This window comes from Equus quagga, chromosome 5, assembly GCF_021613505.1.
Source record: "Equus quagga isolate Etosha38 chromosome 5, UCLA_HA_Equagga_1.0, whole genome shotgun sequence".
NCBI lineage: Eukaryota > Metazoa > Chordata > Mammalia > Perissodactyla > Equidae > Equus > Equus quagga.
Genome location: NC_060271.1, coordinates 41,254,468 through 41,280,637, shown reverse-complemented (window position 1 = coordinate 41,280,637; position 26,170 = coordinate 41,254,468). Strand labels below are relative to the sequence as shown.

At 39.4% G+C, this 26,170-nt stretch overlaps 1 protein-coding gene across 5 annotated transcripts in view; it reads left to right on the top strand.

Moving 5' to 3' along the window:
• The window catches only part of UBE4B (ubiquitination factor E4B), a 122,278-nt gene that overhangs the window by 35,249 nt on the left and 60,859 nt on the right, over positions 1-26,170 (top strand). For all 5 annotated transcript variants that reach the window (XM_046661000.1, XM_046660998.1, XM_046660997.1 and 2 more), the window contains exons 2-5: positions 186-372; positions 17,652-17,787; positions 24,085-24,172; positions 25,504-25,648. In XM_046661000.1, the coding sequence (XP_046516956.1) occupies positions 186-372; positions 17,652-17,787; positions 24,085-24,172; positions 25,504-25,648 (556 nt within the window). The remainder of the gene's footprint in view (positions 1-185; positions 373-17,651; positions 17,788-24,084; positions 24,173-25,503; positions 25,649-26,170) is intronic.

The window sequence follows — 26,170 nt, the reverse complement described above, 5'->3', positions numbered from 1 at the left end:
GCTTGTAAAAATACTGGTACACCGAGTTATTACTTGTCTCGAATGAGTACTTTTTCTCAAGGCATCTTTAGTTGTTAAGCTCTAGTGTGGTTATTGATGGTCATTGATAACGTTGTCGTTATCCTTAGGCAGAATTGTATTTCTGCTGTTTAGTTATAGAATGTCCTTTTCCTCTCATGTTGTAGATCCGACGGAGGCGCCTTGCACGACTTGCTGGTGGACAGACCTCCCAGCCGACCACCCCACTCACCTCTCCCCAGAGGGAGAACCCTCCAGGGCCTCCTATAGCAGCATCAGCCCCAGGCCCCTCCCAGAGTCTTGGTCTCAATGTCCACAACATGACCCCAGCTACCTCCCCAATAGGTGCATCAGGTAAGCCTTATGTTCATACCTGGGACACGTTTATAATTCCAATCTAGCTTTCTGTTAAACTTACAGTTGTGATGTTTCCACAACAGGATAAAATGAATTAGAAAGCAACTTTTTAAAATCTTGCAAGCAGTAGTTTAAAGATTAAGGTCATACAGTGTGTTTTGTTAATATCTATTCATTTTGATAGTAATCTGGTAAAACTAATTGTTTTCCTTTATATAGCTTTTGTCCTTTTTTTGAGTCAGGTCTTATCTCTGATGGCAAGGGGATTAAGACTAAATTTGGTTCTGAGGATTTTATGAGTTTGGTAGATGCTTTTCTTTTAAGGTAAAATAATCTGAAAATGCAAGATTGAAACAATGGTCAAAATAACAAGCCTCTAATTAGGGATTTCCTAGTCTTTATTCTGCATTGGCGTCGAACTCTTTCTTTAAATTTTCGGAGTATAAAAGTTCACTGGATGTGATGTTTTATAACTGTCTCATTGACAATTATTTAACTATTGTAAAAGTTTATTTCTTTGCAATTAATGAGCTCATGGTTGATATCCACAACTATCTTTTTTTGGGAAATGATGATATTGACTCATACTATATGTTTGAAGTTATCTGTCCTTCCTGTAATTGAACTTTTCTATCAAACATAATAATTATTATAATTACTTAAGATTCTAATTATGAAAAAGCGGGCATTGAGACCTGTGTGGATCATCATGTCATCTAACAATTTAATATATGACTGACTGGTCGTTCTGTAGTCATTTAATGCAGTCTCTTGTAGTCGTCTCCCAGATAATCTGTCTTCTTGATCTAGGATAACTTGTCAGTTAAAAGTATTTGCTGTTTCTATTATTGTAACTCTTGTTAGGTAGGAGTAGACTCCTCCCCATGTAAATATAAATGAATTCTCTTAATTATAAAAGTGAGAGAGGTTCAGGCCAAAATGTCAATTTGGTAATAAACAATGCCTTTGCCTGAAATATCTTCTCTGTACACCTTCTTTGACAAGCTATGACAGTCTTCTTGTAGGAGAAGAGCTCAGGATTCACCTTTTCCTTAGAAACAGAGCTACTGACAGTGCTTCTTGTCTCACCATGATCAGGCCCCAACTGGAATGCTGGAAATTGTCCAGGAGATAGCTGGTGGGGTGGGGAGGAGCTTAAAACCTCACTGTATCAGCACAGGTTAGGCAGGAGACCCAGCACTCTGCCTGCTCCTGGAAAGCCCCTCAGCACTCCTGGTTACAGCACGGTGTCTCTTTGGGACCACCAGGAATAATCTGTGTATGCCCCTTATCCCTGCTTATGTCAGCCACCAGTCCCAGGTCCTCATCTCTTATCCTCTACGTGACTTGTTACTATAACTTTCTGACTCTATCTCCACCTATCCCCCAATTCTGAAATTCTCTTGGTCAGTCAACAACAAAATCCTGCTCTGTGACCATCCCTTCCCCTTGGTGCTCTTACTTAGTTTGTGCTCTTCCTCTGCTTCTCTTATTTCCTCTTCGAGACCATCTTTCCTCCTCCCTAAGAACACATGGATTTGCTCCCCGCGTCCCTTCCTTGTAGCAGCTGTACTCTGAACCCACTCAGCCTACCTCATTCTGTCCACTGTCTCTCTCCAACACCATTTCTGTCTTGATTCAGCATGACCTCAGTAGCCACAGAGATGACCCTTCCAGGACTCTGACCTCTCCTTTCTTGAGCTCCTTTCCTCCAATGACCTTGTCTTTCTCCTGACTTCAGCCACTCAACTGCCATGGTCATACTCTAGACCTTTCAATCTCAATCACTAACTACCACCTTACCTTTCTAGCTCACCCACTCTGTGCCCAAATCCAGTATTCTTTCAGGTTCACTGGGGGCTACAATCCATTGATTCCATCACTTTTTCACTTTCTTCACTCCTTCCTTCACGTCTTCACTTCCCTCCTCACCCTACTTTAATTCTGTAGTCAGTCATTTCTGTCACTCTCTTCCCTCCCTCTGTCTCTCACTTTGTCTTATTTGCTTGGTTATGCCATGATCCTGATCTTAAATCCTATACCCTGGCTACTTTGTCTCATGCAGTGGAACAAGGCTAGAGAAAAACCCAGAATGATGCTTATGTGTCTCATTTCAGATTCATGATCACAAACACATGTGGACTCTCAATACTAGCAGGTAATTTATACCACATTCCCCGGTTCACTCTCCCACTCTGCTAATCTATTTCATACCTTTTCCTCCAATCTGCAACAACTCATTCTCCGTGCGCACTCTCAGATCGTGGCCTGCCTTCCTATTTCATGGAGAAAACAGATGCAGGCAGAAGGGAGCCTCCCTAAGCTCCCATCATTGCATCCACCTGCCTGCCTGTATGTGTGGCCAGTTCTTGTTATGCGTGAGCTGTCCCTGCCCTATTGAAGTCTATGCCCTAGTTCCCATCTCCTCTCACCTACTCAGAGCCTTTGCTCCAGCACTTGCCGTCTCTTTCCTCCTTCATCAGGTTTTCCATCTCAAGTGGAAAACTTATTTTTTTTTAACAGCCGTTATACATGCTGTTCCTTCTCGCATCGTGGGAATAAATGAAAAGAAACTCTCTTGATCTCATTTTTCCCCGCTAGCTTCCATCCTAATCTCTGCACTTCTTCACAACAAACCTTCTGGAATGAGTTGCCTGCGCTGTCTCCTCCTCCTGCCCTTGCTCCCTCCGCTGAGTCAGCTCCAGTCAGGTGACGCCGCTTGTGCTCTGTGCTGAGTCACTGTCTGACCTGACCTGTCAGCTTCATTTGCTGTGGCTTTCACCCTCTTCTCCTTAAAACACTTTCTTCTTTGGCCTTCCAGAACACACTTTCCTGGTTTTCATCCTCTCTCTATCTGTTCCTTCTTAGTTCTCTGTATGGGTCTTTTTCATTTCCCTGACTTCTGAATGTTAGGGTGCCAGGGCTCAATATTTGAACTCTCATCCTCCCCATCTAGGTTCATTCTCCTATTGATTTTATCTGGTTTCTTGGCTTTAATTACTACTCGAATCTGATGACTCTAAGTTTATATCTCCAGCTCAGACCTGTTCCTCGAGCCTCAGACTCATACATCGTCTGATAAGCATCTCTCAGTTAACATGTCCAAAATCAGGCTCCTGATATTTCCTCACATCTCATCTTCTCCTCGGACCCTGTCTCAATAAATGACGACTCATGTTTTTTAGTTACTTAAACCTAAAACATTATCTCTTCTCTTTACCTCATATTATAGATTGGAGGTCAATAACACAGTGTAAAGGGCCAGATAGTAAATATTTTAGGCTTTGAAGGCTGTACAGTCTCTGCCACAGCTATTCTTCTCTGCTGCTGTGGCACAAAAGCAAGTATAGATGGTATGTAAGCAAATGAGCATGGCTGTGTTCCCATAAAACTTTACTTACAGAAACAGGTAGTGGGTCAGATGTGACTCGTGGACTGTAGCTTGCTGACCCCTGCTCCACGTCCATGAGCAAAATAGAACCGGACCAGATTCTCCCCACCTCTTCTCATCTCGCCACCTCTACTGCTACCACCCAGGGTCAAGGCACCAGCATATCTTGCCTGGATTGTTGGAGTGGCCTCCTAACTCGTGTCTCCTTGTCTGCCCTTGCGTCACTTCAGTCTGTTCTCAGCGTAGAGCCAGATGGCTCCCACTAAAGCATAGGCACAAGTTGGTATAACAGCAGTGCTGTTCTTTACAGCAGGCTTGTATGTTGCTGTCACAAACTGAAAGAAAGACTTGGGCAATCTAAATGGTTAGTTCTTGGCAGCGCACCTCTATGCTGTGCAGTCCTGATTATGTTTCTCCCATAATCACCATTATTCATAATCGCAAATAGGTAGATATTATTAGCCATGCTCTTGGCAGGTTGAATAAACACATTTTCATGAATTTATTAAATAAACAAGTTTAAACAAAACAAAACAGAAAACAAACCACTCATAAGACAAGTTGTGTCAGTTTTCTGTTGACTCCCTCCACTGGCTCCCTGCCTTGATGCAGAGCGAAGGTCAAAGTCGTCTCCACGACCCAGGCTTCATGTGACCTGGACCCACATGGCTCCAACCTCCTCTCACACTCTTCTCCTTTCTCCTCTGCTCCAGCCGTACTGGCTTCCCTGCTGTGCCTGGAACATTCCAGGCATGATCCCTATTTGGGGCTTTTATATTTTCTGTTTCTTTGCCTAGAATGCCCATGCCCTAAAATCTGCATGGCTTTTTTGCTCAGCTCTTCAGATGTTTATTCAAGTGTCACTTTCTCAATAAGACCTTCTTTGGCCACCCTGCTTAAAAGCGCAGCCTCTCTCTGACATAGATACCTTTTCTTTTTTTAATTGAGGTAACATTGGTTTATAACATTATATAGATTTCAGGTGTACATCATTTTATTTTGATTTCTGTGTAGATCACATCAGTTCACCACCCAAAGCCTAGTTACCATCCATCCCCATACACACGTGCCTAGTCACCCCTTTCCCTCTCATCCCTCCCCCTCTTTCCCTCTGGTAAGCACCAGTCTAATCTCCGTATCTATGTATTTGTTGTTGTTTTGTCTTTATTCTATTTATGAGTGAGATCATGCAGTATTTGACTTTCTCCCCCTAACTTATTTTGTTTAGCATAGTACCCTCAAGGTCCATCCATATTGTTGCAAATGGCAAGAGTTCATCTTTTTTTATGGCTGAGTCGTATTCCGTTGTGTGTATATACCACATCTTTATCCATTCATCTCTTGGTAGGCACTTAGGTGGTTTGCAAGTCTTGACTATTGTGAATAGTGCCGCAGTGAACATAGGGGTGCATATATCTTTACGCGTTTGTGTTTTCATTATGTTTGGATAAATACCCAGCAGTGGATTAGCTGGATCATATGGTAGTTCTAGTCTTAATTTCTTGAGGACTCTCCATACTATTTTCCATAGTGTCTGCATCAGTTTGCATTCCCACCAGCAGTCTATGAGAGTTCCCTTTTTTCCACATCCTCTCCCACCCTGATTATTTCTTGTCTTGTTAATTATAGCCATTCTTTTTTTTTTTTTTTTTTTTTGAGGAAGATTAGCCCTGAGCTAACTACTGCCAGTCCTCCTCTTTTTGCTGAGGAAGCCTGGCCCTGAGCTAACGTCATGCCCATCTTCCTCTACTTTATATGTGGGATGCCTACCACAGCATGGCATGCCAAGTGGTGCCATGTCCGCACCCAGGATCCGAACCGGTGAACCCCGGGCTGCCGAGAAGCGGAATGTGCGAACTTAACCGCTGCGCCACTGGGCCGGCCCCAATGAGCCATTCTGATGGGTGTGAAGTGGTATCTCACTGTAGTTTTGATTTGCATTTCCCTAATAATTAGTGATGTTGACTATCTTTTCATGAGTTTGTTGGCCATCTGTATATCTTCTTTGGAAAAATGTCTGTTCAGATCTTTTGCCCATTTTTTAATTGGGTTGTTAGTTTTTTTGTTGTTGAGATGTATGCATTCTTTCTGTATTTTGGATGTTAACCACTTACCAGATACCTGGTTTGCAACTGTCTTCTCCCGATTGTTAGGTTGTCTTTTCCTTTTGTTGATGGTTTCCTTTGCTATGTAGAAGGTTTTTAGTTTGATGTGATACCATTTGTTTATTTTTTCTGTTGTTTCCCTTGCCTAGTCAGACATGATACTTGAAAATATGCTGCTAGAACTGATGTCGAAGAGCGTACTGCCTGTGTTTTCTTCTAAAAGTTTTATGGTTTCAGGTCTTAATATTCAAGTCTTTAATCCATGTTGAGTTAATTTTTGTGTATAGTGGAAGGTAATGCTCCACTTTTATTTTTTTGCATGTGGCTGTCCAGTTTTCTCAACGCCATTTATTGAAGAGAGTTTCCTTTTTCTGTTGTATGTTCTTGGCTCCCTTGTTGAAAATTAGCTGTGTGGGTTTATTTCTGGGCTCTTGATTCTGTTCCATTGATCTGTGTTTGTGTTTTTGTGCCAGTACCATGCTGTTTTGATTACTATAGCTTTGTAGTACATTTTGAAATCAGGGAGTGTGATGCCTCCAGCTTTGTTTGACATAGATACTTTTCCTTCCAGCTCTTAATCAGCATCTGACATAGCATGTGTATTACTTGTATATCTTGCTCTCTCAGCTTCCCCTGCTGGAGGATAAGCTCCATGGGGCAGGGACTCATGTCCATATTATTCACTACTGTATCCCCAGTGCCTTAAATGTGCCTGGCACATGGTAAGCACTGAATAAAGATCTGCTGAATTAATAAATGAATCCCAGGAGAAAATGACCAAAACAACATAGACATGTGTATCTTAAAGAAAAGAAATCTCAAGAGGATGTGATGACTTTCTGTTAAAAAAGTGTGAAAAGTTGCCATGAGGAAGATGATGGCTTGTGCTTGTTTTCTCTGGTCCTAGATGGCAGACATAGGGCTAGTGGGTAGATTTATTATCCACTGAATGTGGAGGAGACTTCTGTTCCAGAATCAAGAAGTGCTTTCTAACGGAGAACAGCTGCTGCCATTCATGGTAAGGAGTTCCTTATCCAGGAGTGACCTGGCAGTCACATGGCAGCCTTCTTAGTTGAGAGGCTTTCAGTTGCAAGTGACTAAGCAGGGGTTGGGAAGCTGTAGTGAGCCCTGCAGGTGGCTTCTCTCACTGTAGTCCCAGCTTCTTCCCATGCCATCTGCTTCTGTATTAGCTTCCTAGGGCTACCATAACAAAGTATCACCAACTTGATGACTTCAAACAACACAAATGTCTTATCTCACAGTTTTGGAGGCCAGAAGTCTGAAGTCTGGGTGTGAGGAGGGCCACACTCCCTCAAAGGCTCTAAGGAAGAATCCGTGGCCCTTCCTTCTCTTGGTTGCTGGCAATCCTTGATGTTTCTTTGCTAGTGACAGTGTCCTCCAATCTCTGCCTCTCTCTTCTCATGACCATCTCTGTGTGTGTGTCTGTATCCAGGATTCCCTGTCCCTCTAAGGACAGCATATATTGGATTGGGTACCACTGTAATCCAGTATGACCTCGTCTTTACTTGATTATATCTGCAAAGACCCTGCTTCCCAGTAGGAATATCATTTATGTACTTGTTTTTTTTAAATCTTTGTCCCTTCCTCCCTTTAGAACCTAAGGTTAGGGTAGGGAGCTTGTCATTATTGTTCATTCCATTATCCTCAGAACCATGCTAGCACATAGTAACTACTCTGTAAATGCCGCTAGTTAAATGACTAAATGAACGCAAAAAATTGTTTTTTGTTAGAAATGTTAGAAGCAAAGTAAGACTTGAGTTATGTTTAGAGAACATTTGCTACCATAACTCTTTCACCATGACCAGCAGGTCTGTCTCTCCTTTTTCTGGTGCTCTGAGCCAAATTTTGAAAGTCCCTAAGCCTATTCATTTTCTTCTAAAATTACACAAACAAATTATTACCAAATATTCCAGTCATACGTGATAACATACATGAGACATAGTAACGCCTGTGAACCCCCGGATGGAATGTCTGCCTCTCCACACCCCGCCTCCCCCTAGCAGGTTACTGCTGGTCTGAGTTTTGCATTTGTCATTCTTAGACGTTTCTAAATTTTTTTACTGCATTGTTAATATGACGTAGCTTTTGCCTGTTTTAGAACTTTATAAATATGGGTGATATTTTCCTTACAGGTGATTGCCACTTTTTTTCAGTCATTATTGATTATGTTAGTCTTATATTTCAGTTCATCCAGCATTTGTTTAGGGCTTACTGCGGGTTGAACACAGTGGTAGGCCATGGGCATGCAAAGATGAGTGAGACTCAGTTTCTTTCCTGGAAGTTTACAGTCCAGTAGGGGAGAATGTATTCTTTCGTTTCCTTTAAGAAAATCTATGCTTATTAAACTCCTGGGAGGACAAACTGATTTTCTTAGTTCCTTCCCCATCTTTAGATCATTTTGCGATTGCTTCATCTTCAGAAATTGTTAACACTCTTGAGTGATTTTATTTTACAGTTTTGTTTTGGAATTATGCTTGTCTTCCCGCTGTTCCCTTTGATGTTTGCCCGTCGGACGTCTTGAAAATATCCGTCTAAAGCCTTACCCCTCCTGGCTGTTGTGACCTCTCCGAAGATGTGGTTCTTCTTGCTCAAGAGTCCCCTGATGAAACTTTATCAGCCAGTTTCATCTTGACAGAATTATTAGGTGGAGCAAGTTCTCTACTTGCCTTTTCTGTCCTCTAGAAGTGGAGTTCTTAACTGCTGTCACTCCATGAGTCTGTTTGGCAAACTGGTGAAGCCTTTGATCAGCTTCTCAATATATTTTTTTATTTTCCTTTCTTTCCTTTGCCTTCCCTCGCCCTCCCCTTCCTTTCCCTTTTTCTTCCTCTTCTCCCCAGAGCATAGTTGTATATTCTAGCTGTGGGTCCTTCCAGTTGTGCTATGTGGGATGCGGCCTGAGCCTGGCTTGATGAGCAGTGGTCTGCACCCAGGATCTGACCCGGTGAAACACTGGGCTGCCGAAGTGGAGCGTGTGAACTTAACCACTTGGCCACAGGGCTGGCCCCTCAAAATGTATTTTTACATGCATATAATAAAACAATACAGGATTACAAAGGAAACCAATGCTATAGAAATATAGTTATCAAAATATTTTTGAGGATTTTGATATAGTAATTTATGTGCTTCTTTATTAAACACTTTAAATAAAAGATCTAGCAGCTAGTCAAATAGCTACTGTAATTTCTACCCCCTGAGGTCTGTTTCCATCTGTGGTAAGTAACCTTTACTCTGGGAGCAAGAATGAACAACAGAGGCTGTTTAGAACGAGTAAGAAGCCAAGTGATGTTTTTGGTCTCTGGGTAGTTCTGGGGTCTTGATTAGGAACACAGAATCCATTTCCTCTGTGTGACAGCTAGTCTTTAATATACATAGTAGGAATTTAAGCTAAATTCTTCTTTAATGTATGTTTACAAATGGTCTGTATTCCGCTTCCATTCGTGCATTTAGACACTTGTTTAGTGCCTTCTGTTTACCAGGCACTGTATTAGGAGCTAGGAATACAAAGATGGGTGGGTCTCCGTTAGGGGCCTCGAGGGGCTCGCTCTCTCGCAGGAGGCAATGGCTTTGTGAAGACTTCTCCGTGCTGGAGCGCTGTCCTGCCACTGCCTCTGTCTCACAGCTTTGGTGGTATGGTTTTTGGGAGAATTTTCATACAAGTATTTATCTGATTGAAAATTCTGCCTTTAAAAAAAAAACAAAACCAGGGTTATTCCTTTTGAAAATAGGGAACATCCTTCCATATCCTATTACAATTGTTATCGTTATCTTTCCAGATTTGCTTGATATGTTTTATTATCTGTTTTACATTTTAGTTTATGTTGCTTGTTACCAGTGATTTCCTGCACACTGCAAATTCATGCAGCCTTCGTTTAATACATGTTTATTTAAATCCTCCCATATGTTTGTTAGGTTCTGTTCTAGGCCACATTGCTTTTAGTCTAGGGAAGGAAGAGAAACATGCTTTTAAAAAACCATAAAATCTGTCAGGAGGTGATAATTGTTGTGGAGAAAAATAGAGAATTACGTTGGAGTAGGTACTGCTGGGAGGAGGAAGGCATCGCTGTTTTAAATAAGATAGTCAGCAGTGGGCCTCATTAAGAAGGTGGCGCTTTAGCAGAGGCCTGAATGAAGCTAGGGAGCAAGCCAGGTGGGTATCTGTGGGGTGATCTCTCCAGACAGAAGGGACAACAGATGCAAGGTCGTGTGGCACACACGGGCGTGGTGATGATTGGGATAGAGCAGTCATCTTCAGTTTACCCTCAATTTCCTTCTCCAGTTTTGATAATGAACATTATTATTGCATGGTAGTACATTTGTAGGAATTTCAATAAAATCAAAATCATTCTTTTATAGTAAATTGGCTAAGAGTGCTATCAGGAATGACAAAATTATAACCTCGTCCTATCGTTGGTTGCTAATCCTATGTTAAAATCCTTTTATTCTTCTTCAGAAAGAAGCTCTATTGTTACCACTTGGTCTACAGCTTGGGAGAGGGAGAGGGTTTGAGGGTGATTAAGAAGCTGGCTGAAGGCGGCGCCTCAGGCAGAAGCCCCAAGGCCAGAGGGCTGCAAGTGGGACCCTAAAAGGCCCGGGAGGCTCCTAGTCCTGCTTGAAATTATTTGCTTTTAGCTTGTTCATTTTAGTTCTCTGAGTTCTAACAGTTGTGTCCTAAGCTGGCTTGGTTACTTCATCCCCCTAGAGGGGCCTTTTGGCCACCCAGTGGGGGGATATTTTTTACACATTTTGGGCAGCAAAGGGGGGAGACGTTTTATATGTGTTTTTATTATAATGGGCTTTGTTATATAGCTTTATTATAGGATCATGGCAGTTAGTTTGTGAATCTAGAAAAAAGTGCTGATGTCTTGTTAGTGAGATGTGTGTAGCTCTGGGAATTAGCTTCCTGTTTTTTGTTTTTTTTTTTTTGAGGAAGATTAGCCCTGAGCTAACTACTGCTAGTCTGCCTCTTTTTTGCTGAGGAAGCCCCAGCCTGAGCTAACATCCATGCCCATCTTCCTCTGCTTTATACGTGGGACGCCTACCACAGCATGGCTTTTGCCAAGCGGTGCCATGTCTGCACCCAGGAGCCGAACCTGCAAAGCCCGGGCCGGGAGAAGCGGAGCGTGCACACTTAACTGCTCTGCCACTGGGCCGGCTCCTAGCTTCCTGTTTTGACATGGGGTTGTTCCCTTCCTTCTCTCCCTCTCTCCCCATTTAGGCCAACCTTGTCCTTTGACCTCTGGTGCATCTGGCTCCAAGCTACCAACTAGCACTCTACCCGCACAGTGGGACAGGACCTTTAGGACGGTGCTGCTTTCATTCCCTGGGTCATGCTTCCAAGTCCAGGCAAGGCACATGAGTAAATATTGTGTGTGAGAGTGCTTTCTGCAAAATGTGATCCCTGTCCATTAGGGAATTTATGGCTTAGTAGGAGAGAGAAAATGTGCCACTTGCACAAAAGCCTTCCTTGTCTCCTTATTTCCAGCTATAATCTAGTCCAAGAGCTTTCAAGGTGCTCTGTGATCAGGCTCCCCGCTCTTGGTGTAACTCCATTTCCTGATTTTCAGAGCATGTTCTCTGTTCCTATCCCAGACTTCGTGCTCGACCCAGGATGCTTATAACCCTTACAGATTGTGCCACACAAACCATTCTTAGTTTTGTGTGCATTTATCTTGTTTTCCTAACTAGATTGAAACTGAATAAAGCTATCTTGTATTTCTTTTATCTGGTGAGCTCATAGTAGGTATCTGGAAAGTCCGATGATTTGGGAATATGCTGGGAGTTTTTCCTGCCATCTCCCTCTGGTCTCCCAACTGGAGTCTAAAGGAATGAGTTTAAGAAAAATTAAGGTTTTGAAATCTTTGAGTGCAGAAGGGTCTGTCACCTTTGATGCTTAGAGTTGAATGTTCACACTTTAAGAGCCTTTAATTCTGAGTGCTCACCAGCCTCCAGCAAGGCTGTGTCCTTCCGGTTTGGCAGGATTCGGCACTTGAAGTGGACTCTTGAGCCACACCCTTTCCGTGTTGCCTCCTTCATCCCTTTCCTTAACTCAGCAGAACGTCTTTGTTCCCTTCTGCCTCTCCCAGTGACATGAGATTTTGTGATCCTAAAGAAAGATATAAAATATATTGTTGCCTCTATCGTCCCAGGCCTCTTGATTATGGGCAATTGTTCTAAATCAGGTGACTGAAGGTGGTAGAGGAAGGAAACGAGCTCTTTGTGAAGAGAGAGCCTTTGTGAAGCCCTCAGAAAGTGTCAGCCATGCAGTGTTGTAGTGGTTTGGTTTCTTTTGTTTCTGAAATTTGTATATGTTTTAGGAGGGGGATGAATAATACAGTGTTTTGATTTGCTATTGTAAACTATGCAGCATTTATTTTTAACTGAGCACATTATTTTCTAACTTTAATAGAACTGGAAGAGGCTGGGGATTTTCTCCTTCAGTCCCATCGTTCTGCAGATAGAGAAACGGAGGCACTCAGAACTTAAATGACCTAACAAGTTACCTAGTTCACCAACAGCATCTGTCCCGTGTGATGCTGCAGCCATAAGTTTGGAAAGCATCCTCTAAAGCCCTATTGTATCAGTGAATATTTATTAAATACCTAGTGTGAAAGGTACTGAGGTGTAGTGACTGATTTCAGGGAACTCAAAATCCAGTTATATGTGTATATCCTTTTTAAACTACAAGGGTTAGGTAGACTATAATTTACAATTATCTGTTCATTTTGAAATTTTAAAACAAGTGTTATTCTAAGTATAGAAGCATCAGTGGATCAGCAGGAGTTACACTTCTTGCGATCCTTTGAACTGATAGGTTGGGGATAAAAGTCATTGAAGACTGATGGAGTAAGTTTGCCTCCATCTCTAATCTAGTACTTAGACATGCTGAAAATGGACTAGACCAGAACAAGTATGGAGTTAACAAAGGCTAACTTGTTCTTTAAACTTAGGGGTTGGCCATTGTTTCTCATTGCGTTCTTGTTTGATGCATAAAGGTATGACTGTTTAGTTTATAAACACATTCACGTTTGTTATTTCATTGGAACTTCACAACAGGACTATGAAGTAGGCTGCACAGATACAATATTATCAGTTTGTAAGTGAAAATATTAATAAGGTGACTTGCTCAAGGTCACATAAGTAGAAGTCATGGAATCAGGGTTCCAGTCCTAGACTTTTTGTAAAATAAGCATTTATTTTGGTTATTCCAAAAATTATTATTAAATTATTTTTTAGATTTATAGAAAAGTTGCGTAGATAGTATAGAGAATTCCCATATATCCTTCGCCCAGTTTCCCCTAATGGTACTATCTGGTACATTTGTCAAAACTGAGAAATTGGGGCCTGCCTGGTGGCGCAGCGGTTAAGTTGGCATGTTCTGCTTCGGCCGCCCGGGGTTCACAGGTTTGGATCCCAGGTGCAGACATGGCACTGCTTGTCAAGCCATGCTGTGGTATGCGTCCTGCATATAAAGTAGACGAAGATGGGCACGGATGTTAGTTATCTCAGGGCCTGTCTTCCTCAGCAAAAAGAGGAGGATTGACGGCAGATGTTAGCTCAGGGCTAATCTTCCTCAAAAAAAAAATAATAATAATAATAATTAATTAATTAATTTAAAAAAATTTAAAAATAACTGACTGAGAAATTAACCTTGGCATGTTACTGGTAACTAAACGTCAGTCTCCTTAGACTCCTTTGGTCTGTGGCAGTCTCTGTCTTTCCGTGTTTTTCATTATCTTGACAGTTTTGAAGAATACCTTGTAGAAGTCCGTTAATTTGGCTTTATCTGGTGTTTTTCTTGCAATTACACTGGGGTTTTGGGTTTGGGGGAAGACTGTCACACAGGTGAAGTGCCCTTCTCATCACATCGCTGCAGGGCGCGTGCTGACCACACAGCATCCCTGGTGATGCTCACCTTCACCACGTGGTTCAGCAGGTGTTCACCAGGTCTCTCCAGTGTGCAGGCAGGATTTTTCCTTTTTCCTCCTCACTTCTCTGGAGTTCCTAGTCCAGCCTCTACTCAGGCAGTGGAGATTAAACTTTCCCTCCTGGAGGAGGGGATATCTACATGTAGTATTTGGAATTCATCTGTAAAGAGCATTTATCCCTTCTCTCTGGTTATTTATTTAATTCTTACTTATATCAGTATGAACACATGTATATTTGTTTTATACTTTGAGTTGTAATCCAGATTACTAGATTTGTTTTTGCATTATTTATTTTACACAAATTGTCCCAGCTTTGGCCATTGGGAGCCTTTTCGGGTTGACTCCATGTTTGCCATGCCCATCCTTTTATTTTTTTTGAGTCCTGTCTTTCTGGCACTATGAGATGGTCCAGTCTCATCTTGTGTATTCCCTGCCCCAACCCTAGATTCAGCCATTTCTCCAAGGAGCATTTGTGGTCTTTTGACTCCAGATGGTGCTTCTCTGTGTGATTCCCCCTTTTGACACTGAGGAAAGGACTCCTGTATCTCATAAATATGAAGATGAAAGCAGTTTTCTAATTTGAGTTGTTGGTTTTCTTGTCCCAGTATTTTAGATTGTACTATTTTTCTTCAAAGGTTTGAAATTTCATTTTATTTGTGTTCATTCACAAGAATAAAATGTTTTCACCACAAAATAGCTGCTGACCAAATATGTCAGTGTGCTTTATGGAATAGAATATGCTCATTATAAGTAGTATTGGGGGATAAGGTTTGATATTGGCCAAATACCATCTGAGTACGCTTTGTATTTTCCATGAATGTTCACCCTTTAGCTTAGTTTATTGTCAAGATCTGTGTAAATAAGCTTTAGAATTTTGATTATTAGAGGAATGAATGATTCCTTTTATAGCACTAATATCTTTCTAAGTTTAGTTTTGTAATTTTAGAATGTTTAAAACATATAGCTTTGGTTTAAAATAGCTGTGATCAAAGAACTGTTGAGTAATGTGGAGTAGAGGAAAGAGCAGTATTATCTTTGGAGTAGGAGACCTGTGTTTTAATATCTGCTCTGTTTCTTACTTGCTGAAGGTCCTAAGGGAAGTTCTTAGACTTTGCAGATCTCAGTATTATCTGTAAAAGAAGAGGAGTGGACAAGATCTTCCAAGTCACCCCCTCCCCTTTTTAAACAGCTTTATGGAGGTTTTAAGGCCCTTTTTGGCAATTCTGTGCTGCTTTTTATACTAGAATTTGGCAAGCTTATGTGCATGTGTGCATGTGTATATGTAAAATACTGGAATAGATCTAATGTTACAGTTTAAAAATAGGCATTTGGTCTAGTTTATACCTGAAAGAGAATATCATTCAGGAAATATTACAGTACTAGGAGGAAATCTTACAGAAATAAAATCCGTCTTATTTTCTTTAAAATTCTGGCCTTCTCACACAGCATGCATAATTTACCTTTAACAAGCTCTTATCAGTCTTAAAAGTTTGGAAAGCTGCCATCTTGAAAGTTTGTAGTTCATGTTATATTAAGCAGATGTGGCTTTCTTCATTCTTTGTTACACACCCTCACTTTTTGAAAATTTGGTTTTTAGTTGATATGTAGAGATTTTATTCATCATCTAAAAGAGGATCAAAAGAGGTTCTGTCTGTGTTGTAACTGGCTTTATGAGGATGAAAGAGGGGGGAAAAAGAAATCTGTGTTTTAAAACTTGGCTTCCTGACTGTGATTTCACAAGTTAGGGGTGGGAGAGGGTAAGATGACAAAAGTATGTGTGTGTGGTTTGAAAACAAAGCAATATTTTGTACAATTGCTTTGTTTTTAGTCACCGTATTTAATTTGTATTGATTCTAAATAAAGTCAAAGAGACCGTCTGTTTTTTAAGTTTAAGAAAGGCGTGGGGTCACATCATGTACAGAGATTGAGGAACACTATATAGTTAATTCTGGAGAGAATTGCCCTACTTGACACAGAATGTGAAGATCACATGGAGGGTGCAAGAAAAAAAGAATTCAGATGATATCCTTGATGTCTTTTAAATATATTGCAATTACAGTATATTACACTATATGGTATACTCTGACAATATATTATTATAGGATTATTGTACACATAATATAGCATAATATATTACAAATACAGTTTTTCAAACAACTTATTATAAGTTTATTTTAGAACTGGTTTTATCAGGTAGAAATTTTAAAGCTGCTTAATTGATATCCCATAAAAATTGTTGAACTTTATTATTGATTAATTTTAATTAAAAATTGTCAAGGGGCCGGCCCTGTGGCCGAGTGGTTAAGTTTGCACGCTCCGCTTCGGTGGTGCAGGGTTTCACCAGTTCAGATCCTAGGAGCGGACCTAGCACTGCTCATGAAGCCATGCTGAGGTGGCGTTCCATATAGCAGAGCCAGAAAGACCTACAACTAGAATATACAACATGTACTGGGGGACTTTGGGGAGAAGAAGGAAAAAAAAAAGAAAAAAGAAGATTGGCAACAGATGTTAGCTCAGGCACCAATCTTTAAAAAAAAAAATTGTCAGGCCTTTCGTTGTGATAGGTAAACTCACATTCTCCTAAGGACGTTATTGATGCTATATTATTTATTCCTTCAATAAATATTTATTGAGAGTTTACCTTGGGGTACACTTCTTGAATTAGTGAATTTAAAGTTTTGCTGTCTTCTATAAGCTTATTTCAGATTCTCACTATGTTAGATGCTTTTGGTATTTTACTTGAGTCTACCTAGGAATAGTGAAAATTTAGTTTCTCTTTTCCTTCATGAGTTCTGCCAAAGTTTTAATAAACAAGTACGTGTAAAGCCTGCTGTCAGGAATGCATAAATGTTTTGTAATGTTCTTCAGTGAAGAGACACTAAAGGGTGGCAAGTTTACTTCCTTAGAATGCTGGGAGAGTTAAAGTTTTATCCACTTGGTGGTTGTATCAGCTACAAATGATAATTCAGGTTGCTTTGTTTTTTAAAACATGTGAGTCTCATTTTCCTTTCAATAACATAGGTATATATTTTTTAAAAGTACTTACAAATACCTAGGTAAACTTTTCCTTTTTTTGTGGAAGGATATTCGTGAAGTTGAAGTAATTTTTGAAATTCTGTGCAAAACGTGGTTGTAAAGACCTTGATGAGAAGTTATCTGTGCCTGCACTCATGGCAGTGGTTCACCACACTGTGAGCTCTGCGAGGGCAAGAGTGTCAGGTTTTTTGATTTTCCTCGAACTATCACAGATAAGATGTTCAGTCAATAAGTGGATTGACTGTATTTAAGGATATGATTTATATGAGTCTATTTACAGGTTTTCAACATTTCATTATGAAAATGTTAAGCATACAGCAAAGTTGAAAGAATTTTGACGTGAACACATGTACTCACCATCTAGATTCTACCATTAACATTTTACTCTGTTTGCTTTATCACACTTCTCTCCATCTATGTGTCTCTATATCCATTCATTCATGTATCTTATTTTGGTACATTTCAGGGATTTTTCTGGAATATCACGTAAGCTAATTTGTATTCAGGGACCATAGTTTGAAGTGGTGAAAGAAAGGTGATGGGGAGTCAGTTTTAGCTATCAGATGTAGCTCTGTTACTGACTTCATATGACGTATATTGATAAGTTATGATTTCTTGCTAATGTTCCTATGACTTTAATACTACTTCCGCATGTAGTGTAATCTTCTGATAGAAATTCCTCGGTTGTTGCCTATCGTGATGGTATGAGTGCTGATTGTGTTGTGTTTCCTGTTGCCATACAAATGGCTTTAATGTTATTTCACCTGGAACTTAATCTTTCGTGTCTTTTCTGTGTAGGAGTAGCCCATCGAAGCCAGAGCAGTGAAGGAGTCAGTTCTCTCAGCAGCTCGCCCTCCAATAGCCTTGAAACACAATCTCAGTCTCTGTCTCGTTCCCAGAGCATGGATATCGACGGTGTCTCTTGTGAGAAAAGGTAAAGTAAGCCAATTTTCCAGTAAGTTATTTTATTTATGGAAAGGGAAGGACCCATTCACTTTAGTCTCTAGTCCAGTACTCTCAAATGCCAGCCAGAGATCCGTGCAGTCCTTAGCAAATGAGAGCGAAATTTATTACATTTTAAGGTCTTTGTATTGTTCTGAAATATTCTTTATGCCTTTGTATGTTTTTGGTGTTGAAATGTCTTTTATGAAATAATGGTGTAGGTAGTAAAAAATGTTTGGTTTTTTTTTTAATGTCCTTATTTAGTAAATAGAAAGTTAGCAAGCCTATGTCAGTCCCTAAACATTTCTTCACAGTTTTATTGGTTGGTGAAATATAAAAGTTTGGAAGGGTACAGACAGGTAAGCCAAATACCCTCGGAGCGCCATCAGGATCAGAGTGTCCTCGAGCACAGCCTTCCTGTGCCGCAAGTGTGCTGAGAATGAGTGATAGAGTAGCTGCGTGTTGATACCTTTGTTCCTTGGGCAAGCCAGACCTTCCTCAGGACCTGTCTCCTCTACCCTCAAGCAGCCCCCTCTGTTTATGTCAGTGGGCCAGACAAATATCATTTTCTATGTGTGTTATGACGTGAAAAAGGTTGAGAAGCACTGGTATAGAGCTTCAGCACTTGGTGGGTTTGGGGCGAGGGGCCAGATCAGAGACAAACCCACATTAGGCAAGAATTCAGGAAGGACTACACTCTCAGGGGAAAGAGGAAGTAGAAAAAAATCAACCCCAAGAATAAAAACGATTGTGTTTTTATTACTTTTGCTCTGAATATACATATTTTTGAAAAATTAAGTCAACTCTCCAATTTCATGGCTGGTAGGTGACTTTCATATGAGTTTAGCACCTAGATTTACACTATTGGTATAGTCTGAAAACCTCAAGCCAAGAATTGTCATACAATGGACCCAGGCCTGCACTGCCTTTAGGCATCTAGGAGAAGCAAAAATAAATTACTCATGTCTTCAGAGAATTTCCTTAGAAAAATTTCCAAGAAATATGAGCTCATGGTCAAAAAAATCACAAAACACGCTAGAAAAAAGCTACCATGAGTAAGAGTCAGCAGAATCACTAACAACGAGAATTATTCACTTAGAGATTTTGGGGTTTTGGAATTATCAGTTACAGAATATAAAGTATGTATCTTTGAATAAATTCGAAAGGGAATTGAAAACAAGAATAAGGGGCAGGCGACTATAAAAACAACCAATACGTATGAAAAAGAACCAAAAGCAATCTCTAGAAATGAAAAGATAATTCAAACTGAAAACTTGATAGATGAGTTAAACAGTGGATTAGACATAGCTAGAGACAATTAACAAATGAAATGATAGAGCTGAAGGAATTTCCAGAGTGCACCACAAAGAGAAAAGAGATGGAAGATATTTAGAAATATAGAGGACACAGATCCAATATATATCTAATAGAAATATCGAAAGGAGAGACTAGAGAGACTTGGAGAGATTCCCCAGCTCCCTCCTTATTCCACGTTTTTTACTCTACTGGTTTGGAAGCCATTATTGAAAAGATAAGTGGCTGAGAATTTTTCTAGAGTTGATAAGTGATAGGAATCCTCAGATTCAGGAAACCCAGCAACTTGCAAGTGGGTTAAACAGAAAAGTTCACATCTAGACATCTTATAGTAAAATTGCAGAATGGCAAAAACAAAGGCCTTTAAAGCAGCCAGGGAGAAAGGAGGGCTTATCTATAAAAGAATGACAGTTAGATGTCTCAATGATGGAAGCCAGGAGATGGTGGAATAATAGCATTAAATGCTGAAAGAGAGTGACTGTCAACTGGGAATTGTGTACCCCTGTGGAACTATCTTTTTTTTTTTTTTTTAAAGATTGGCCCTGAGCTAACAGCTAACATCTGTTACCAATCTTCCTTTTTTTCCCTTCTCCCCAAAGCCCCCCAGTACATGGTTGTATGTTCTAGTTGCAGGTTCTTCTGGTTCTGCTGTGTGGGACGCTGCCTCAGCATGGCCTGAAGAGCACTGCTAGGTCCATGCCCTGGATCTGAAGTGGCAAAGCCCTGGGCCGCTAAAGCAGAGCGTGTAAACTTAACCCTTCGGCCACAGGGCCAGCGCCTATAAAAATCTTTTAAGAGCAGGGGTGAAATAAAGACATTTATAGATTTAAAAAACAAACAAACAAACAAAAACAACTTGATAGTCTGCCACCAGAAGACCCCAACTTTTAACAGATGTAGTTTAAGAAGAAGGAAAATGATCTCAGGACTAATGTCTGAGATGCAAGAAGGAAGGATGAGTGAAGAAAGTAATAAACGTGGTAAATCTAAACAAACACTGATGGTATAAAACAATAGTAGTGTATAAAATAATATTGGGGAAGAGAAGTAAAAAATATTGGGTAGGTCTTACATGCTAGAGAGCAATAGCAGGTGAGTCAGAAGGGGAGTGATGAGAGTGAGCTCTGAGATCCTTGTATACTTGGGAGAGGGATAAAGACTGGCCAGCTTTTAGTTTTAGTTAAGAATACTAGATAAAATTTCAAGAGTAACCATTAAAACAATGGAAGTAGAATATATCTTCCAAACCAGTAAAGGGAAAATATGGAACAGAGGTGAGGAAATTTGGGGATTTAAGTCAATTCAAAGAAAGGGAAGAAAGAAACACAAATTTTTAAGGAGACAAACAGCACAAAATAAGATGGTTAAAAGAAATGAAAATAGGTCAGTAATCACAATAAATCACAGTGAAAAGACATAGGTTCGATTGAAAACAAAATAGAACCCAGCTTTATCCTTGTTTACAGAAAGCATACCTGAAACATTAGGTTACAGAAAGGTTGAAAGTAAAAGAAAGAGCAAATATACCAGGCAAATACTTAACAAAAGAAAATTTGGGTAAACATTTTAATACTTTAGACTTTAACGTCCAAAGTAGAATAGAAATAAACTAGAAGTAGGCACTATATAATAAGTGTTTAGTTTACCAGTAGGATGTAATAGTTTCCAAAGTATATGCATTTGGTAACGTAACAGCAATATGTAATAAAGCAAATATTGGTAGAACTAGAAGAAACTGACACATACATAATCATAATGGGAGATTTTTAACATGACTTTTCAGCCGTGAAAGATCAAAGAGAATACGCATCAGTAAGCATATGGACAAATTAAACAACAGCTAACAAGCTTGATTTAATTGAAGATACACAACTTTGTACTGTGCAGTTGGAAAATATACATTCTTTTCTGATACCCTTCAACCAAAAAGTTTCAGGAGTTAGAGTCATACAGATCATGTTTTCTGACTAGTACATTAGGTTAGATAATCAATGTAGGGAAAAAACTTTACAAAAACTCTCATACGTTTGGAAATTTTAAAAACGGAGGATACTTCTAAATACAGGTGAAAGAAGAAATCATAATGGAAATTTGAAAGTATCTAGAACTGAACAATAACAAATATTTCATATGATTTGTGTATTATAGGTAAAGTGGTCCTTAGAAGAAAATATAAAGCTATAATAAATTAAAAAGGAAAAAGAGAATACTACAAATAAATATTGGGAATAAAAATCCTTTCTTTGGAATACTATTCCCCTGGATATGTGCTTGGTGAACCCTCCTTCATATTTTTACCACTATGGCATTTCTCAGTGAGGCTCACCCCATTTAATGGAAAACCCTGCATTCTCAATTGCCTTTTCCCTGCTCTTTTTTCCTTTAATTTTTCTATAGTATTTATCATTATACTAGGTGCTCTGCTTATTTATTATGTTTATTGTTTATCATCTTTCTCCTTCTAACTAGAATGTGAGCTCCGTGACCCAGGGATTTTTTGCTCTCTTGTTCATTGACATCTCAGACACCTAGAACAATGCCTGCATAGAAAGGGCTCTCAGTGATAATTGTTAGTGAAAAAGAGAATTCCAAGAAAAATGTAAATGTACAAATAAATTTGAAAATTCAGATGAAAATAAAATCCTAGAAAAACATAATTGTCCCAAAATTGACTCAAGAAGAGAGAGCCTGAATAATCAAAAAACATGAGATGAATCAGTATTTTAAAATTTCCCAAAGAAAGCACCTTCCTCATATGGTTTTATAGGTAGTTCTACCATTCCAACTTTACACAAATTTTCCCAGATAATTTTAAAAAATAGAGAACACTTACCAGTTTAATTTATGAGTCTGTATGACCTTAATATCACAACCAGACAAGAATAATATACAAGAAGAAAGTTAATTACATGGTAATCATATTCATGAACATCTTTGCGAAAATCTTAAGATATTGATAAATCAAATACTGCAACACCTAAAAAACAGAACATCTATGGGGCTAGATGCCAGGCTACTGCGGGCCAGTGTAATAGTGATTGGAAGGGTCAGAAGGGAGGCTTTTGGGGTGCTGGTAATGTTCTGTTTCTTGATCTGGGTGCTGATTACATTAGTAGGTCTCCTTTGTGAGACTGTTCAGCCAAATACTTATGGTCATCTTTGCACATTTCCTTATAGATATTTGAATTAAAATTTTAGTTTGATATAACAAGATTACATGATCAACTTGGGTTTATCTCAGGAATGCAAGGGTGCTTTACCATTAGAAAAATCTATAAATATTCTTCACTACATGGCGTATTAAAGAGAAAAGCCATATAATCATGGGAGTTGTGAAACTTTGATAAAATTCAACATTGATTCATGATAAAAATCCTAGCAAACAGGAAACAGGAAGGTGCATTCTTAAACCGACAGTATGGCAGAGAGTTCACCAAATATCCTATTTGTTCCCCTGCGTTTCCAGTCTCCTTTGCAGTTAGATTGGGGCCAAGTCATTAATTCTGTCCAGTAGACTGTGAGTGGAAGTGACATGTGTCACTTTTAGGCGAAGGCACTTGAGCCGATGTTCCTCCTCCATCCCTCTCTTCTCTTGCTCCAGTGACCTTGGAGGCTGTGTATTGCAGATGGCATAGATTAAAGATGGAGTAAGGATGCTTCACTCTCATCAGACTTTGCATAAGCAAGAAACAAACCCTTACAGTGTTAAACCTCTAAGATTTCAGAGTGTATGTGTTACCACAGCATGGCCTATCTTATTCTGATTAATATAAAGGAAATCTTCCAAAAACCTGTAGCAACTCTCATATTCAGTGGTGATAAATTAGAAACACTCTTTAAAATCAGGAATAAGAACACGGGTGACTGCTATTTCTGTTTCTGTTCCACATGTGGATCCTACCCAGTATAGTAAAACAAATAAGAATTGGAGTGGAAGAAACAAAACAGTTATTATTTGGAGATAAAATGATAATCTACCTAGTAAACCCTATGTATCAGTAAACAAGTTGCTTGTAAGACGTCTACATCTAAAATCAGTTAGATTACTATGTACTAGCAACAAAAAAATTAGAAAACTTAATTTTTGAAAAGGTACTGTTCACAAGTTCATTAAAAAATATATGGTACCTATGTACAAATTTAGCAAAAGAAGTGAAAGACTTATGGGGAAAATTTTAAAAGGTTATTGAAAGACCATAAGGAAGGCCTAAATACTTGGGGAGAAACCTTCTCCATCGATAGACTCAATAACATAATGTCGTCATTTCTCCCCAATAGAGCCAATGAAATTGTAGTCATAATCCCAACAGGAATTTTAAGAACCTGTTAAGCTGATTCTTGAGTATGTATGGAAGAGCAAAGGGCTGAGAATGGCCAAGATTCTGGAAGTAGAAGAACAGAGTGGAGGCATTGACCTAGGAGATATCAAGACTTATTGTGAAGTTTTAGTAAGTAAGGTAGAGTGGTATTGGCTCAGGGACAGACAAGTTGTCTAATGGAACAGAAATTAGCGTCCAGAAATAGACCCACACACATATGACATAGAGGAGTTCATATTAGTATAAAAGGGATGCTCTTTTCCATAACTGGTACGAGGACAATTATTTGTTTAATGTGGGGAAAAATAATATATATTTCTAACCAGATTTTATAATTAGGCTCTGACTGATGGTATAACATTTAAAAATAATGTGTATAGAAAATCTGCTGTAATTATTAGTTGTTTTTTTTTTCAAAGTGAGCCTAAGAAAATGACTACTTGGGAAAAATATTTCCAACAAGTACAATAGACAGAGTGTTTATATCCTAACATATGAAGAGCTCTTAAAAGTTCATGAGAAAAAAGATGAACCTTTATTATTTTGCTTTCCTAACTGATTTTGATTGATATTTTAAAACTTTTCCTCAACCAGCAGCTATGTCATTGGGTGGATTTATAAAAGGTAAAAGACTTACTTGTCTTTTATACTTAAAGCATGTCCCAGGTGGATGTGGATTCAGGAATTGAAAATATGGAGGTTGATGAAAATGATCGAAGAGAAAAAAGGAGCCTCAGCGATAAGGTTGGTAAGAGATGAAGCCCTTGCTTCTGTTTTTAGTACAGGTAAAATAAATAAACACTATTGCACATCTCGCATCTGGAGAGCCTGTTAGAATGCCCCCCCCCCCCCCCCCCCCAAATCAGCAAATCCCTTTTAGGTGATTGGTTTTTTCTTTTGAGGAAAAATAGGTAGCCTAGATTGCCCCTGTTAATTGGAGTATAACTCAGTCTTAAAATCCTTCAGTTATCTTTGTCTCAGGTGTATGTTTTTATCAGTGAATTTAGTTTGTAATGGGAATTAATTTAGAGCTACTTTGAATTTTTTTCTGTCGGTCTTTTGCTTAAGCAAGTAGCTCCTCACACCTTTGGTCGTATTCGGAGGAAAATGACTGGGAATTGAAGCAAGACTATGTGGAGGGGCCGGCCCCAGTGGTTAAGTTCGGCCACTTCGGCTGCCCGAGTTTTCCCCGGTTCTGATCGCAGGCGCGGACATGGCATCGCCCATCAGGCCCTGCTGGGGTGTCGTCCCATACAGCACAACCAGAGGCACTCACAACTAGAATATGCAACTGTGTCCTGGAGGGCTTTGGGGAGCTGAAGATTGGCAATAGTTGTTAGCTCAGGTGCCAATCTTTAAAAAAAAAAAAAATTACTTAAAAAAAAGAATATGTGGAATCTAGTAGCAAGTAGAAGCTTTTTGAAAACATGAGGTCTTTATATTTTGTTATAATCTGAACTTAGTTCCTTGTATTTAGAAAAAGGGTTTTTTTTTTGGTGCGCTGGTGTAGAACTGGTCTAGGTAATTGCATCACTTTCTGTTCAGTGATTATCAGTGATGAGCAGCAGTTGTTGATGATCATTGGCAGTTGGACTGTAGCCTCCTGGTGGTGCGATGCTTTATTTTGTATAGTTCTTTCATGTCTACAAATTTCTTTTATATGTGATATTTTATCTGTGATGGAAAGTTGTAAGCAGCATTAAATTCTGGAAGAATTTCTGGAGGAAAATGTTATGTACCTAGAATGTTAACCTGTCCTTTGGCATTCAGAAAAGTAAATAAATATGATCTGTGTACCTTCTTTACCACATTTCCTCTGTGGCGATTCCTGATAATGCTCTTGCTCTTTTATACTCCCCCTTGTAGATTGTGTTGTCAGCTCATGTAACCTACATGTAACTTTGAAGTCATAGAAACAAGGTTATTTTCCCCTAAATCAGTAGATGAATAGTTTTATGTGTTTCTAAAATATCCTCATTAATAAAGGAGTTAAATCAGAATTAAGTATTTCTATTGAAGTCTAACTCATACCTCCTACTACTTGAAATTAACTTCCAAATCTTCTTCCTTACAAGGAGCCTTCATCAGGTTCTGAAGTGTCTGAAGAACAGGCCTTGCAGCTGGTCTGTAAGATCTTTCGTGTCTCCTGGAAGGACCGGGACAGAGATGTCATCTTTCTTTCTTCTCTTTCTGCACAATTTAAGCAGAACCCAAAAGAAGGTAGGAATCTATCTCAGCTGTCTTATTTCGGAGTACTTAGGAGAAACAAGAATGGAAGATCTTTTGTCCCTTTCTGTTATCCACATTCACTGTATCTTGCTGTGGGGTTGTATTTTTGATTACAGGGGTACTTCTTGATGAGGACGCTGCTATTTGGCCACTTTCCACTGATCTTACTGACAAATTATTTTCATATTTTCTCTAAAGGAAAACTACATAAATAAGGTTAATGTTCTCTATAGTCTCAGGGTTGAAGTTTTTCGTTTTCAATAATAAGGTGCTTGGAGAGCATTAGTGCCTCTTATAAAGTGGGAGTGTACTGGGTAGTCTCCAGGGATCCTGAGAGGGGTGCTGTGTGTGACCTGTACCTGCTTTCAGTGCCTACCAGGTCATGTGTAGACAGTTGAGTAAATCTGCTTGATTAAATTGGTTAGCAAGATAGAACATTTTGATATTTTGCTGTGTTTCCATGATTCCATTTTAAGAGACTATACTAAACCACACTTAAAAGAAATTAATAAA